General features: G+C 46.4%; 1 protein-coding gene and 1 pseudogene across 4 annotated transcripts; both read left to right on the forward strand.

Moving 5' to 3' along the window:
- The window catches only part of LOC136406420 (GTPase IMAP family member 9-like), a 421274-nt pseudogene that overhangs the window by 14964 nt on the left and 389351 nt on the right, over positions 1-16959 (forward strand).
- LOC136406363 (GTPase IMAP family member 6-like) lies at positions 1094-8277 on the forward strand. Of its 4 annotated transcripts, none has more exons than XM_066386376.1 (3): positions 1094-1690; positions 3502-3682; positions 5706-8277. In XM_066386376.1, the coding sequence occupies exons 1-3, from the start codon at positions 1499-1501 to the stop codon at positions 6476-6478; spliced, it is 1146 nt and encodes a 381-aa protein (XP_066242473.1). In that variant the 5' UTR covers positions 1094-1498; the 3' UTR covers positions 6479-8277. The 4 variants fall into 4 exon arrangements, with proteins under 4 accessions (XP_066242473.1, XP_066242471.1, XP_066242475.1 ...); XM_066386374.1 differs by having other exon boundaries at positions 1110-1690; positions 3502-3700; XM_066386378.1 differs by having other exon boundaries at positions 1113-1672; positions 3601-3682.

The raw sequence follows: 16959 nt of genomic DNA on the forward strand, positions 1-16959 counted from the left end.
TTCAGGGGCTTTAAAAATGATCTACATTGAATTAATTCTTCAGTGCACTAAGAAATTACTGCCATTTTTATGATAGTTTTCCTTTTCCCGCATATTACATACTTTTTTTTTTATCTATGTGCTTGTGTGCTCCATCTTTTTTTTTATTTTAAGTTTTTGTTTTAGTGTAATGTACACAGAAGGAAGGGCTTGTGTAAGTTTGCAGCTCTCTGAATTGTCACAAACTGAACACAATTGAGGAATCAGCACTCAGGTAAAAAAACAGAATGTTGTGCCCTCCAGCAGTGACGTATGGGCTGGACTTCTAATAGAATAGATTAATTTTAGCTGTTATTGTTCTTTATATAAATGTAATGATGTGCTTCATATTCTTTAGTATCTGACTTTTTTTTTCCTTTGGCTTATCATCACATTTTGAGATTTGTCCACATTATATATAATATGTAGCAATAGATAGTGTATTATCTTATTGTGTGACTATAACCCAATTTTTATATATAATTTATGATATATCATTCATATAATTATATCATTTATATAATTAAACCAATTTCTTTGGGCTATATTTTTTTGGGTTTTATTTTTAAATATTTTCCAGCTATTTTATTTTATTTTCTGGCTTTATTGAGGTAAAATTGACAAGTAAAATTTTCTGTATTGAATACACAATGGAATTCTATGCAGCCAATAAAAAGAATAAAATCTTACTGTTTGCAACAACATGGATGGACCTAGAGGATATTACGCCAAGTGAAATAAACCAGACAGAGGAAGGCAGATACCATACAGTTTTGCTTTTATGTGAAATCTAAAGAACAAAATAAACAAACAAAACAGAAAGAGACTCATAGATACAGAGGACAAACAGTTTTCAGAGGGGAAGAAGTTTGGGGGTTGAGTGTAGTAGGTGAAGGAATTGAGAAGTACAGATCGGTAGTGACAGAATTGTCCCAGGGATATTAAGTACAGCCTAAGGAATATAGTCTTTGTATATATTGTAATAACTAGGTATGGGGCCAGGTGGATTCTTGAACTATTCAGGGAACATCCTATAAATTATGTTTCAGTTCAAGTCCAGGGCCTTGTCCTGAGGGAAAATATTTAAAGGAAGGAGGAGCTGGGGAAGAAAAGAGACTGAGTTTCTGTCATGACAGTGAAGGCGTAGGAGAGCCACAGGACTCCTGCCGTTCTCCAAAGTGGGAGAGTAGTTAACAACCATTCTCTTCATGTAAGATGTTCTGAAGGGTCTGCGCCCTTTCCTTCAGCCTCTGAGTTCTAGTTATGCTAGTTTGACATCAAAATAATAACAGCCTCCTGTTCTTGTTTTTCCTGCTTCTGTTACTGAGGCTGCTGGGGACATGCACTCAGCAGGTTTCTGCAAACAGCCTGGCCTGGGTGTTCCCACCCACTTCCTGTCTCTCCGCACAGCAGGCAGCTCTCTGTCCCCAGCTCCACTGGAGAACAGCTTTCCACCACGGTTTGCTGAAGAATATAAGCAATGGAGTCTTTGTATTCAACAGCCTGCAATACCTTGTCCTACCTCTTCCAGTCAAGGCCCCCAGAAGACTTCGAAGTGTTCACCCCAAAAGGAGAAACCGATAACTCGCAAGAGCCCACGGTCCTGGAAACCAGGGGACATGGCCATTCCTCCTGTTCAACAGCCAGCCGGGCTGTAAGTCCCAGGGTGTGGGTGACTGCGCCTGTGTCTGTGTGTATGTTTGTGTATGTGTTGCATTTGTAAGTGTGTGTGTGTGTGTGTTGTTTTTATATGTGTTATGTTGGTGTGTTTGCATGTTGTGGGTATAAACGTATGTATTTGTGCTTGTGTGTGTATGTTGTGTATGTTTGGGTGTATGGTGTTTCAGGGTTATTTTTGTATGTGTTTGTGAGAATGCATATGTTGTGTGCGTACTGGGGTGTTATGTTCATGTGTATATGTTGTGCATGTGTTGTTTGTGAGTATATAAGTGAGTTGTGTGTACTGTGTTTTTGTATGTGTTATATTTGTGCATTTATGTTTTTGAGTGTATGTTGTGTATATATTTGTGAGTTTATGTGTGAGTTGAATATATTTTCTTTTTTCCTCTGTGTGTTGTGTGTGTACTTGTGTATGTTGTGTTTGTGAGTATATGTGTTTCAATTTTATGTATTATGAGTTTTTCTTGTGTGTTTGAGTGCACTGTGTGAGCGGCATGTGTTTTGTGTTTGTGTGTATTATGTCTGTGTGTATGCATGTTTGTTGCATATATGTGTGTGTTTGTGGTAATAGGAAGAACTGTGGCTAAAAAGTGGAGAGGACTTTGTACCCTTTGTGCCCTGCCTCAAAGTCACTACTGAATGTCGGGGACAAAGCTTCAGTGAGTTTCACTTCCTGAGAAACATAACAGGGTGGCGTATGTGCTCCGTGTTCTGTATTGGACACAGCACTACGGAGTGTAGCAAAGCGAGGGCACTGGTCAGGGCAGGACCTATGGAAACCCCGCGAGTCAGGTGTCCCCACACCCCAGAGCCTTCGCCTGGAGACGGTCCCTGGCTGTGTCTTTCTGAGTGTCCTGCGTGTCCTGGCAAACAGTCCTGGGGCCATGTACTTTCTGTCCCAACCCCACAGATGAGCACGAGGAGACACAGCAGGATGGGACAGGGAACTATGAGGCAATACGGGTCACAGCAGGGTACATTTCTCTGTCACCAGGAGGAGGACGGGAGCTCCTGGTGGGGTGACATGGCCATTTTTGCTAAGACAAGGAGTTGCTCTAGAAAATGTCATAAAATGTGTTAGAATCTTATAAGGAGCACAGGGACATCTAGCTCAGGACCAGCATTCACACTTATGGGGACACTGAGATCCAAGCAGGGTGGCCAGGCTAATTGATGGTCATGAAGATGGGCACTGAGGTCTGGCTACTGGCAGGATTGTCCCCAAAACATGAAATTCCTGTGCCAAGGCTATTGGCCCCCTCACCACAGCGCCCTCCCATGTACCTCGGGCCTCCGCCATCCTCACTGCCAGGCCTTCCCCAGGGGCCAGCCCAGGAGCCTGGATGCCCAGCCCCCTGCAGCCAGCCCTGCACCGCAGCTTACCGCTCATGCCCTCTGCACCAGTGGCCACATATCTCCCCACCACCTGGGGACGTCTCTCCACGGCCATGGAACATCTCCCCACCACCTGGGGACATCTCCCCACCACCCCGAGACATGATAGCAGACCTGCTTCTGCATCTCTGCCCCTTCCTCCTCCTCACAGGGCAGCCCCCAGACCCGCAGTCCACCCTGATGCCATCCATTCCTCAGGCTGCAGGCCGACTGCACCTTCTCCATGAAATCACGTAAACTCAGGATAGAAACCACAGAGGAGAGGGAGAGACAAACAGAGAGAAACACAGAGGGAGGGAACGAACAGACAGACACAGAAATGAGAGAGAGAGAGACAGAGACAGAGAGAAACCATTCCCTAAAAAAGGTAGAGAATGTCTCAGACCTTCCTCCCCTCTCCTCACGCAGTCCACCCCCGCCCAAAGCAATGCAAAATACTTCCTTCTAGCAAGAGAAAGGCCTCTTAAAACTCGGTTGAAGCATCAGGCAGACCTGTTATTTCTCCAGGTGGAGGAAGAGTATGAGCTGACTCCCCCGGACAGTCCTGCAGCTGTGCCGCCCCAGCGCCCTGAGCAAGACCTGTCTGGAGGTGAAACGACTTCCCAGGGTACGGGGACCTGAGAGAGGTGTGGGCAGGGCCTTGTGAGGTGCAGAGGTGTGCTAGGAGAGGCAGTGGGGCACTGCGCAGTCAGGATGCCCCCATCAGAGAGTGGGTGGGGCCTTGCCTACCCTGACCCAGTAAGAGGGAAAGGCCCCAGGCAGGCACAGTGGGAGAAAGGAAGCAACAGAGGGCATCAGTCATGACCTCAGAAAGGGGGTGTGACAGATGACGCACCCTGGAGAAGGCTTGCAAGCCAACAGGTCCTATGGGGGCTCCCAGCGCGTTCAGATGTGGCAGCGTTCAAGGTCACAGGGGCTGTGACTAAGCAGCAGCCTCAGACCAGGGCTGGGCCTTCTCAGGGGTTCTCCCCCTAAGCTATTGCTGTCAGGGTCAGGCGCTTAACAGTCATAGGCTGAACTCCATCCTCTGTCTAACCCGGGGAGAGAGAGTTTAGGAGTGCTGGCACCCATCCATTTCCTTGGCCAGAAGAAATGACTTGTGCTTCATTATATATTTGAACACAAATGACTTTCCTCACTATATGCACGTCAGTGGCCTGAGTCATTGGGAGAGAGCCATATTAATAAACCTCATGGAAAAATTACCAACACAGATGCTGATACCTGGTTTGCCCTTTCTCGTGGCAATCGAGGTTAAATATTGCTTCTAAAAGCCTCTCCTGAGCTGCAGCAGTAGATTTGGTGTGCATTGGCTCCAGGCTTGCCCAGATGGGGGTTCCTGTCTTCAGGCAGCTTCCGATCGGTGGGGTGAACACGCCACCTTCACGGTCCTCTCAGAGCCTACTGGGGCACTGGAGGGAGCCAGCATCCTCAGTCAGAACTGACTGGTGGGTCAGCCAGCCGAGGATGTCAGTCCTGCTTCTGGGAGGGTCAGGGCTGTCACTCATACATGTCCATGTTTACAGTGAGACACAGACTTGGAAACCAGAGGTGCTCTTTGATGGGTCTCTATGTGCTCTGGGTCTGAAACTCCAAAGGCCAGGAGAAGGAACGCTCTTCCCCTCCTTCAGCCCCTTGTTCCTAAAACCTCACCATTAGATTTTTCAATATTACGTTGGCAGAACCAAGACATCTCTCTCCCACTGGTTCCTGTATTCAGCTTGGTGGGACTATTCAGCCCAAATGTCAAGGATGTAGCCTAAGAATGTGGCCCCAGTGTGCCCCTGTGCTGTGGAGCCAAAGGTCTGGCTGCGATGTCCCACCATCCCCACGTTCTCTGTTGCAAAAGCTGACAGAGGTGATGTGGTCAGTCACCTAAGGGACAAGACGTAGACACAGATGCCACACCCTGAGGAATTCAAAACAGGGACTCAAACAGGCATTTGTACACTCAGGTTCACTGCAGCCTTATTCACAATAGCAAAAATGGAAACAACTCAAGTGTCCATATATAAATAAACAAAATGTGGTCCATCCATAAAGTGGAATATTACTCAGCCATGAAAAAGAGGGGAATTGTGACACATGCCACAGTATAGATGAATCTGGAAAATACTCCTCTAGGTAAAATAAACCAGAGACAAAAAGTCATATGTGCAGGAATCTACTTATCTGACATCCTTAGAATAGTATAATTCATAGAGACGGAAAGTAGACTGCTGGTTAGAGGGGTTCAGCAGAGGGAGGACTGAATTATTGTTTTGTAGGGACAGAGTTTCAGTTTTGGGTGATCAAAAGTTCTTGAGATGCATAAAAGTAATGACCACACAACAATGTGAAGGCACTCATGCCATTGCATTGTACACCGGAAAACAGTTAAAACACTGATTTTTATGTTACGTATATTTTACCACAATACAAAAAAATTTTTGTTTAAAGAGAAGAATGTGAGCCCCGGGCAGGTCCATGGTGCAGATGTTGAACTTTGTCCCTCCTGCCAGGACAACCAGCCCCTGAGGTCAGGGAGCTTATCCAGGGGTGAGGTCGCTGATGAGGCTGAATGGGGTGCCTGGGCTCTAACCCACTCCCTCTGCTCTCTCCTGACACTCCAGGTCCGAGGGCGGAGGAGCAGACCCCCCAGAGACTGAGGCTCCTCCTGGTGGGGAAAACCGGCAGCGGGAAAAGCGCTACAGGGAACAGCATCCTGGGCAGGGCAGCGTTCACATCCAAGTTCAGCGCTAAACCAGTGACCACGGCCGTCCGCAGCGGGACCAGAGACTGTGCCGGGAAGACACTGGAGGTGATCGACACGCCCGATGTGTTATCCCCGCAGCTCCCACTAGCCGAGGCCACTCAGGGCTGCTGTGAGGCCATCGCCTCCTCCTCCCCAGGGCCACACGCGGTGCTCCTGGTGACAGAGCTGGGCCGGTTCACCGCGGAGGACCAGCAGGTGGTCCGGCGCCTGCAGGAGGTCTTTGGAGTGGGCGTCCTGGCCTACACCGTCCTGGTCTTCACGCGGAAGGAGAACCTGGACGGTGGCTCTCTGGACGAGTACCTGCGGGAGACCGACAACCGGGAGCTGGCCTGGCTGGACGCTGTCTGCGGGCGCCGCCACTGCGGCTTCAACAACAGGGCGGAGGGCGCGGAGCAGGAGGCCCAGCTGCAGGAGCTCCTGCGGCAGGTCGGGGTGGTCCTGTGGGAGCACGAGGGCCGCCACTACAGCAACGAGATGTACCGACACTGCGGGCAAACCCTGCTCGGGGACGGGCAGGGCCACGACGGGGAGGACAGGCCCCAGGATGAGTCCTGCTGGGAGGGTCTGAGACTCATCCAGAGGGCATCTGAGGACACTCACAAATGCCTCCTAAGGGGGGCACCCATCTGAGCACATGGCAGACTCCAGCCAGGGACAGCTGCTTCCAGCGAGCCTCCCTCAGCCCTGTGTCCCCTCCTGCCGGCTCTTGCCCTCCCTGGGTCACTGCCCAGGCCCATCTCCAGGTCACTGTCAGGTGGGTCCCAGAGTCTGCAGCTCCCTTCCGGGTCCTTCCTGGCATCTCCCGAGCACGTGGTGCTCCTTGCTCTGTGCCCTGCAGCACGCTGTCCCAGGGGGCACCTCTCCTGGCATTGACATCACATTTCCTCACATTCTTCTCTGCACCCCTATAGAAGCAAAGCTTCCAGAGGGCAGGTCCCGCCTCATTGTCATGTGAACCCCTCAGCGTCCTGGTCACTGGGGTCAGTCCTTAAAGGATGATAGCAAACCAGTGTGGGATTTGACAAGGTGACTTCACAGCCCCTGGGCTATGTCCTAGCCCATAAAGGGGACAGGCATAGTGACTTTTAAGGTACTTGCTGTGCATGGTGGGTCAGGACACAGCAATGGCTCTGAGGCATGTGGGAGGCAGCTGTTGGGCTGGGGAGGAGAAAGCAAGTAGGAAGAGGGAGGAGGCAGGACGAACAGCCCTTTTATTATCCTCTGAAAGGGGCTTTTGAATCCCAAGGAACTAGCCTCCTGAGAACTTCGTGGTGGGAATGAGAGCAGAGGTGAGGGGTATCCCGGAGCCTGGCCTGGTCAGAGGCAGCCCCTACACCTGGTACTGGACACGGGGCCCAGGAGAAGCACTTCTCTAAGAACGACTTAGGTTAAGGATGTTGTCATTAGGGTCCCCTCTCATTGTATCTGCCTTCTGATGGTAGAAAACAAACGTGATTTTTAACCCTGTCTCAGCCTGACCTGCCTTCTCATTTGCTAGTGGGGAGAAAGCATGGGGTCAGTGTCTGGGGGTGTGATGGGGTTCCCTAGTAAGGTATTGGGGGTCACATAGAGGGGGGCAGAGAAGAAAGGGAACCCGCAAAGGTGGCCGGTGAGTGACTTAAACATCATAGGAAGCAGCCTGCCTAGGGAACAGAAAGAAGTGTGTGTCACGTGGGTGTCTTTCTAGAGGCAGACTCTTACAGACAGGGACGTAGGAGCGGTGTGAACTGGGACCAGAAGACAGCAGGGTGGTGGGTGGGCCCTGCCTCTGATTGGCAGGTGTCATCTAACCTCATCAAGAGCCTGACACACGTCAGATGCACTTCAGCTGTTGCGATGTTCAAGATGCATCTTGGGGAGTCCGACCACCTGAGGGAAACAGGATAGTAAGGAACAGGGGAAATGCCCCTGATAGACCGCTGTTTTCCTTTCTTCAAGCCCTGAAGCAGAGGGTCTCCAGCTACCTTCTGTGGGAAGGGGCGGAAAGTGGAGGTGGGGTGACAGTTCTATGGGACAGCCAGAAGTCAGAGTCGCAGCTCAGAGACGCAGCCTCAGGTCTGCCGCAAGGCTCACCCGCTGCTCAGAGACCCTCCACCAACAGAGACCCTATCAGGACTTCTGTCCTCTAGTTCGGAAGTCACGGCACTCACCTTACCCAGACACAGGACGCCTACGAATGCCGGAGCGTGTCTTGTGCTGATTGATTCAGAAAACTGTCTCAAGGCAGAATGGAGACTCATTTAGGTGTATCCATAAGGGAGCCTTCATGCCAGAACCCTTTATTAAATCACTAATTCACTTTCCGTGGACTGGAACACAAGTTACCCGTTAGGTCTTCCCACTCCCCACCACCCACATCAGAATGTTCAATTCTGTTCCTGTTTTCTGCTTTTCTAATCCTTGTGAATAAATTGTTGATTTGATTGCAATGGCTTCGACTTTCTCATTTAGGTGTTTCCTTCATTCTCAGGAACTTATCCTTCTATGTCGGGTCGGGAACCTATGGCTCGTGAGCCAGATGTGGCTCTTTTGATGGCTGCATCTGTCTCGCAGACAAATCTTTAATAAAAATTAATAATGAGGTTAAAAATATAAAACATTCTCATGTATTACAATCCATTCATTTCCTACCTCTCATGTTCATGGTTGCAGGTAGCTGGAGCCAATCACAGTTGTCCTCTGGGACAACATCTAATTTTTATTGGATAATGCGTAACGTACATGGGTCATTGTATGGCTCTCATGGAATTACATTTTAAAATATGTGGCTCTTTCAGCCTAAAAGTTTCTCGACCCCTGTTCTATGTGAAGGTTAAAATCTCGTCCAGTCTTCAGAAAGAACCTTATTGGTGTTCCAGTTGGAGTTTGTCTCACACTTCTGTACTATGTTTGGGAGAATTGGTAAATACTTCAAGTATACGTGAGTCAAGGACATCTTGTTTCTAAGTCAAGGACTCAAAACTTCAGAGCAACTCAGTAAAAAGTTAAAACCATTTGCATTTCCATTAGAATAACAAGATGAGTTTCTTTAAATGTTGTTGTTATTAATGGTTCACTTCATGAATTTCATAATAGAAAATACAAGCAATTCACCAAATGACACCCATTTGGTGATTCTAAATGGCAAGTCACTCAAAACATATCATTCAGTAAAAATTTCTAAACGGGGCCCTGCCGGGTTGGCTAAGTGTGTAGAGTGTTGGCCATATATGTGGATGTCCTGGGTCCAATACCTGGCCAGAGCACACAGGAGAAGCAACCATCTGCTTCTCCCTCCCTCCCCCTCTCCCTTTCTCTCTATCTGTCTCCTCCTCTCTCACAGCTATGGCTCAGTTGGAGCAAGTTGGCCCCAGGCACTGAGGATGGCTCAATGGCTTTGCCTCAGATGGTAAAATAGCTCAGTTGCAGAGCAACAGAGCAACAGCTTCAGATAGGCAGAGCATTGTCCCGATGGGGGCTTGCCAGGTGGATTTCTGTTGGGGTATATGTGGGAGAGCCTGTCTCTCTGCCTCCCCTCCTCTCACTGAATAAAAAATAATAAATAAATAAATAGATTTAACAACTGAAGAAATGTAAAACATTTCACCATAAAACACAGCGTTGTTGTTTTGGCAGGAATACATTTTACTGTGGTCCGGGCACTGCTCCTGGAAGCCTCCATCATTCCTCCTCCTCCTCATCCTGCTCTCTCATCAGTGCAGTCCCCCCCACCCTGTCTTCCCCACCTGCCAACTCTCCACAAGGAGCTTTCCTCAGAGCTGTATGAGGGGTGAGCTACGGCGCTGCCCAACTAACAATGCGTGTCTTAAAGAATTCTCCCATCTAAGAAGAAATGTAAACCCGGGGGTGGGAGTGGTGGGTACAGGAAGCAAATTGGTAATACAAGTAGTTTCAAATCCTTTAAACCTGTCAGATGAGAATTTTAATCATTATTTGGCACAAATCCTTTATGATGGAAACATCTGCTGAAGACCCCAGTCCCCAGTAGCAGACCCTAACGCGAATCCGAAAAGGGACCACAAGGACCATCTCCGGGGTCCATCCCTGTGATGCAGAGAACAGCGCGGGACAATCCCTGGTGCCATGTTTACAACAGAGGAGTCAGCGCCGCTGAATTATTCTCGTAAGCATCCTCCTCCCATCTGCGCTGCTTATGGGAACATTTCTGTCCTGATTCCAAGACATCAGCAGGGCTTACACCTGTTCGAGGCTGGGTATGCTGGGACAAAGTGTCAGCTCTTTATCGTGCATTCTCGTTGCTGGTTGTCTCAGTGTGCTGACACTGCCATCACGGTGAGTGGTACACTATCTTGTACCAAATTCCTGGTGAACAGGAGACCTCACTAAATGGTTTCCACCCGCCCCTTCAGAGCCTTGCTGAAACTGGGCTCAGGGTACTTCCCCACAGCATGGAGAGTCCCAAATCTGTCTTGCTCCTTCCAGAACTTTCTGAGCACACTTCCTCAGAAAGAAAGAGGAGTTCAGCCCCCCCACCTCCCAGGAAAGATAGTCTGGGATGACACTTCATAAATTCTCACCTTCTCACAAAAGGCAAAGGGCTTGACCTCTTTCGGGATGTGAGCTCATTACCTACTATGGCTTTTCCTCAGCAGAAAAGGGAAACAGACCAACCTCTCATTCTTTAGGCTTGTTGAGACCACTTCCTACTATTGTTTCCTGTTTTCTACTTTATTTATTTATTTTTAATTTTATTTATTTATTTATTCATTTTAGAGAAGAGAGAGAGAGAGAGAAAGAGAAGGGGGAGGAGCAGGAAGAATCAACTCCCATATGTGCCTTACCCGGATAAGCCCAGGGTTTTGAACTGACGACCTCAGCATTCCAGGTCGACGCTTGATCCACTGCGCCACCACAGGTCAGGCATTTTCTGTTTTTTAAACACAGGAAACAGATTGCCCTCTCCCTTTTAACTGGAGATGACCCATTTCTGATCTGCACTTCAATTCCTTGTTCCATTTCCTCTGCAGAGTACAGAGTGTGCTCTATCAAGAGGATCTGGCTGAGTCTGACTGGTTTGGTCCCTGCTCTTTGGTTGTCGGGTGGCTACATATGTGCAACTGGCTCCCTTCCTTACAGAGAGGAGAATAAAGATCCCTAACTTTGGCCTCCGGTCCCTACTTCATCTTTATTGGACAATTTGAGACTTCTTGTTTGTTTATTTTAGAGAGACAGAGAGATGCTTTCATTTGTTGTTCCACTTAGTTGTGCACTCAGTGGTTGCTTGTGGGAGTCTGCAAGTGAAGTGGCAAAGCTCTTGTAAGTTCGAGGCTTAGCAAAAGGCTAAGTTCTCCCCCCACTCCTCTATATTGGCTTTAAAGCTGAGTATTTGTACTCATCCCAATCCCCCACCTCACTTGCTTAGTGAAGTTCATAAAGGCTAAGTTTTTTCCACACCGACATGTTAGCTGTGATGCTGGATTGTTCCTACTCATCCTATCCTCCATATCCCTTCGAGAGACTGGAGGCAATTTCCTTTTTATTCTCTGTTTCGTGAAGTTAAGATGTTAGGCAGGGTGGAGGGTTGTCTGCACTTGGGAGAATTCTTGGATTTCCTTGAAAATATGACTGTTTTAATGATCTCTTTGATTTGTTAATGACTTCGCTTTGCCCTATAAATAAAGCAGGTACGGGGGTGGAGACTTACTTCTCGCAATCTATCTTTTGCATCACAGAGAGTCCTCCCAAGCCCACCTTTTTTCTCTTCAAGCCTATTTTCTTAATTCTGCGCCATTCCCACTCAGGACCTGGAATTACTAGTGGTGCTGGTTCGCAGCAGTTGCTTCTCACATGTGCCCTCACTGGGGACCCAACTGCAACCCTGGTGTTTGGGGACAATGCTTTAACCAGCCAGGGCCAATCCTAAACTTTGGTGTGTCTACTTTTTCTTCAATACCCACGAGGAGACAAAGGTCTTTGGTGCCTGGGTATAGCTGCTAACATTTGAAAATGCCTTTACTGTTAATGAGGTGACATTCTTTTTCCCTTTTCAAACAGAAGAATTTTGTTCCAGTGCCTTCCACTTCAGAGTGTGGGCCTGGAGCGGCAGCAGCAACTCCTGAACTCATTAGAAACCCAGGTCTCAGGCTCCACCCCTCACCTGCTGAATCAGAAGCTTTGGGTTTTAACAAGCCTGGAGGGGGGGGGCTCTGGTGCATGCCATGGATTACAAAATACAGAGTTTCACAAAATACTGATGAGTTCCATAAGGAAGAAATGCTACAAACTACACTTTCTGGTTATGATGCAATAACACCAGAAATTACTTTAGAAATAAAAAGGTTCCTTCATCTAGAAATTAAAAGACCTTCTATTAAACATTCCTGTGGAAAAGAAAAAAAATACAGAGACTTTAGACTTTCTTAACAATCACAATAATGAAACTACTGAGTGTCAGAAGCTATAGGATTGATTTAAGGGAGGCTCAGAGGAAAATGCTTCCCACCAAAGACTTTTCAATAAATATAAAACAATGAAAATAATTTAAATTCTTAATTCATAAAAGATTAGAAAAAGAATGATAAAGCAAACCAAAACAAAGCACAAGTATAGAAAACAACAAAAAAAATTCAGTAGAGAACTAAAATAATATATTTAGACCTCATTAATAAATCAATATACTGGTTTATTAAAAAAAATTAGCAAACTACTAAGTTATCCAAGAATAAAAGAAGAGAAAAGACAATGAGAAACAACCATTGAAACAGAAGAAATTTTAAAAATTTAAAAACTTTTTCAAGCCCTGGCCGGTTGGCTCAGTGGTAGAGCGTCGACCTGGCGTGCAGAAGTCCCGGGTTTGATTCCCGGCCATGGCACACAGGAGAAGCGCCCATCTGCTTCTCCACCCCTCCCCCTCTCCTTCCTCTCTGTCTCTCTCTTCCCCTCCCGCAGTGAGGCTCCATTGGAGCAAAGATGGCCCGGGCGCTGGGGATGGCTCCTTGGCCTCTGCCCCAGGCACTAGAGTGGCTGTAGTCGTGACAGAGCGACACCCCGGAGGGGCAGAGCATTGCCCCCTGGTGGGCAGAGCGTCGCCCCCTGGTGGGCGTGCCAGGTGGATCCCGGTCGGGCGCATGCGGGAGTCTGTCTGACTGTCTATCCCCATTTCCAGCTTCGGAAAAATACAAAAAACAAACAAACAAACAAAAAAACTTTTTCAAGTAAATTTGAAAACTTCAATGAAGATGAGTGACGTCACGGAAATGGCGCCGTGAGCAGCGCGTCCGACAGATCTCCCCAAAATCACAACAAATTTATCAACTAGAAACAGGAAAATTTATCCTCGGAGCATTCCGGAGTTCCTCACAAACTGAAAGCGAAAGGACTATTATCACTTGAATCTGAGAGACGAGGGTGTGGAGGAAGCTACCGCAGGGACGTTCATTCAAGCCGCGAGGGAGTGCGCCTGTGGTGAGTCAGCCCACACTCGGGAGCCGCGAGCAGCAGCCGCGATCAGCCGCCGCGAGCAGCCACTGGCGCGTGCCCGGTCCGGTTGCAGAGCGAGCACCGCTAACATTCCCAGCGGCCCGCGCACTGCGAGTGAGAGTCGCCAGCCACCGGTGCCCGGAGCACCCCATTCACGCATGTACCCTGGGCATTCCACGCGCCCAGAGTGCCCGGCTGGCCCGCACACCCAGGGTGCCCCATCATCCTGTGCCCGGTGCGCCCCAGCCGCCAGCAGCGGGGGGAGCGGGAGAGACCCCAGGGCGGTATTCCCTACTTGGGAGATTCTCTCCGTGGGCGGGGCACCTCACCCAGCCATTCAAGCTAACAATCAAGCGTTGGGGGAGGGGCACGCGCAGGCAGCCTGAAATACCTTCGGGAGCACAGCTGCAACCCAATCACTGAAATTAGCTTAACCCGTGAAATCTGCGCACCCTCGGTTCTAATTGATAAGATCTCTCTCAGTTCAGCGACCCAAGACAAGAGGCGTGATATTTTTTAGTGCCTCTCGCTAAAGGGGCGGGGGCAACTTCTGTTTGATAGAGCCTCCATATTCAGAGATAAACGCTAACAAGAAGGACTTGGCAGATAATAAGATCTATACTACACTAGTCGCAAGCAGAGACTAGTGCCTCTTCTTCCCAGCCAAAACAGGCTACAAAGTGTGGAAAGCCTGGGTTGAGAGGTCCAACTGAATGCTAGGCGCTGAACAGTCACCTTGACAACAATTGACTCCCACCCCCGCCTGATTACACTGGAGGCCCTGACTGCCAGAGCCTTTCCCAAAGCCTTGCACTGAGTGGGGATAGAGTGGGGATTTCCCAGCTCTTTGAGCCTCTTACTCCCCAGGCAGAAGCAGTTGCAGCCTTATAGCTGGATCACCAGGCTGCTAATTCAGGAAGGGGGGACTAGGAGAGAGAATCCAGGAAAGCAAACTCTCTCATCGTTGGACCCTGCAAATGCCAACAAGCCTTGACTACCAGCAAGACTAAAGCCAATTATATGACATTGCCATAGAATCCCATCAACTGCAAATCCCTACCTAAGTGTGACACAGGGGCAGAGCCTGGGGTACAGAGTCACCGACCAGGAAGAGGGAGAGAAAAGAAAAAGGAAGAAGTTAACATCTCAAAATCAAGAAAAATCCACAGACTTTACAACTTGTTCCACTAATTTTTTTTTTGGTGTTGTTTGTTTCTTCTATCTTATTGCCTTTATTTCCTCCACCTCGGTCCTTCTATTCTCTGCCCATCTTATGCTTCCCTTTTCTTGAACTACACTACCCATAAGTGTTACATTTTATTTCCCTTCTTCATCCTCACCCTCCTTTAAGGTTATACTCCAAAACACTTAACTCTCACTCTCTCCTCTTTTGTTTTTTTTTCTTTTGCTTTATCTTGTTTTTTTCTCTTCCTTTTTTATTTCTTCCTTCGTTTTTCTCTTTTTCTTATTTTTTCCTTTCTATTCGTTTTTTCCTTTCTCGTTTTACTTTCCTCCCATTTAATCCTCAATCACGAACAAATTAGTTAATTTGGGACTCAAGGCTTTTTTTGGCTTTATTTTTCTTTTTCGCTTTTGTTTTTTTCTTGTTTGTTTATTTTTGTGGCATTTTGGGTCCTCCCAACCCAAGGTCTCCATTGTATTTAGTCTTCGCTCCACTTAATACAACAGATTTTTACTTATGATTTTTATTTTTTTCTTCTTTATTATTCCTTTTTTTGTCCTTTTTTCTGGTTCCCTCTTATCCCTCTCATTATATCTCTTAGTTGACCATCACTCACAAGCAAATCATCTTATGCTTGTCTAAGATTTTCTTCCTTTTTTTTTTTTTTTTTTGCATTTAGTAGGTCCCTACTCCCCTTTTTTTTGCCCCTTGAACTCTTCACCCCAAATCAGGCCCTCCATTATAGGCACGATATTTCCCTGAGGAGGGGAGAGGAGGGAAAGAGAAGAAAGAAAAAAAGGGGGAAATAATAAATTATTACTGTTTTTTTTTTTGTGGGGTGTTTTACCTTTTTTTTTTTTTTAATTTTTTTTATTTTTACTCTTTATTAATTCTAATTAGTGCTATCAACAAGACCACCCTCAGATGCCAATAAGAAAGAGGAAATCGAATATTATGGATACAAAAGAAAGAGAGGTAACACAAATAGATGTGGAAAAATCTATGGAGAAAAGACTTAACATATTGGAAGCCTTGGAGCTAAATGACAGAGAATTTAAAATAGAAATCTTAAAAATACTCAGAGATATACAAGAAAACACAGAAAGGCAATATAGGGAGATCAGAAAACAACTCAATGAACACAAAGAATATATTACCAAGGAAATTGAAACTATAAAAACAAATCAAACAGAAATGAAAAACTCAATTCACGAGCTGAAAAACGAGGTAACAAGCTTAGCTAGCAGAACAGCCCAGATTGAAGATAGGATTAGTGAAATAGAAGACAAACAACTTGAGGCACAACAGAGAGAAGAAGAAAGAGACTCAAAAATAATAAAAAATGAGAAAGCCCTACAGGAATTGTCTGACTCCATCAGAAAGAATAACATAAGAATAATAGGTATATCAGAGGGAGAAGAGAAAGAAAATGGAATGGAGAATATACTCAAACAAATAATAGACGAGAACTTCCCAAGCCTGTGGAAAGAACTAAAGCCTCAAATTCAAGAAGCAAACAGAACACCGAGTTTTCTTAACCCCAACAAACCCACTCCAAGGCACATCATAATAAAGATGACACAAACGAATGACAAAGAAAAAATTCTCAAGGCAGCCAGGGAAAAGAAGAGTACAACATATAAAGGAAGGCCTATTAGATTATCATCAGATTTCTCAGCAGAAACTCTACAAGCTAGAAGAGAGTGGACCCCAATATTTAAAGCCCTGAAAGAGAGGAACTTTCAGCCAAGAATACTATACCCATCAAAGCTATCCTTCAAATATGAAGGAGATATAAAAACATTCACAAATACAGAAAAGATGAGAGAATTTATCAACAGAAAGCCCCCACTCCAGGAAATACTAAAGGGGGTTTTCCAACCAGATTCAAAGAACAAAAGAAAACAGCACCACAAGTAACAGCTCCACGAAGAACACAATAAAACCAAACTTAAACTGTGACAACAAAGGAAAAAAAGGGGGGAGAGGATGGAGATTAACAGTAGCAAAGGACGATGAAGTGCAGAAATACTTATAAGATAGGGTACTACAATGAATATGGTAGGTACCCTTTTCATTACTTAATGGTAACCACCCTAGAAAAAACCACCACAAAAACACTTGACTTAAAAAAGGTAGCAACAGAAGAAAGAAGTATGGAACACAAACAAACAAAAACAAATGATAGAAAAACAAAAGAGAAGAATCAAACTAGATACAAAACTAACAGAAAGCAATTTATAAAATGGCAGTAGGGAACCCACAAGTGTCAATAATTACACTAAATGTAAATGGATTAAACTTACCAATAAAAAGACACAGAGTAGCAGAATGGATTAAAAAAGAAAATCCAACTATATGCTGCTTACAAGAAACACATCTAAGCAACAAGGATAAAAACAAATTCAAAGTGAAAGGCTGGAAAACAATACTCCAAGCAAACAACACCCAAAAAAAAGCAGGTGTAGCAATACTCATATCTGATAAT

The sequence above is a fragment of the Saccopteryx leptura genome, chromosome 5 (genome assembly GCF_036850995.1).
Source record: "Saccopteryx leptura isolate mSacLep1 chromosome 5, mSacLep1_pri_phased_curated, whole genome shotgun sequence".
NCBI classification, from domain to species: domain Eukaryota; kingdom Metazoa; phylum Chordata; class Mammalia; order Chiroptera; family Emballonuridae; genus Saccopteryx; species Saccopteryx leptura.

Coding starts and splice junctions, on each gene's coding strand:
- LOC136406363 (XM_066386374.1), top strand. CDS start 1,499: ATGGAGTCTTTGTATTCAACAGCCTGCAATACCTTGTCCTACCTCTTC. Junction 1,691..3,501: donor CTGTAAGTCCCAGGGTGTGG/GTGACTGCGCCT, acceptor CTCCTCACGCAG/TCCACCCCCGCCCAAAGCAA. Junction 3,701..5,705: donor AGGTGAAACGACTTCCCAGG/GTACGGGGACCT, acceptor CTGACACTCCAG/GTCCGAGGGCGGAGGAGCAG.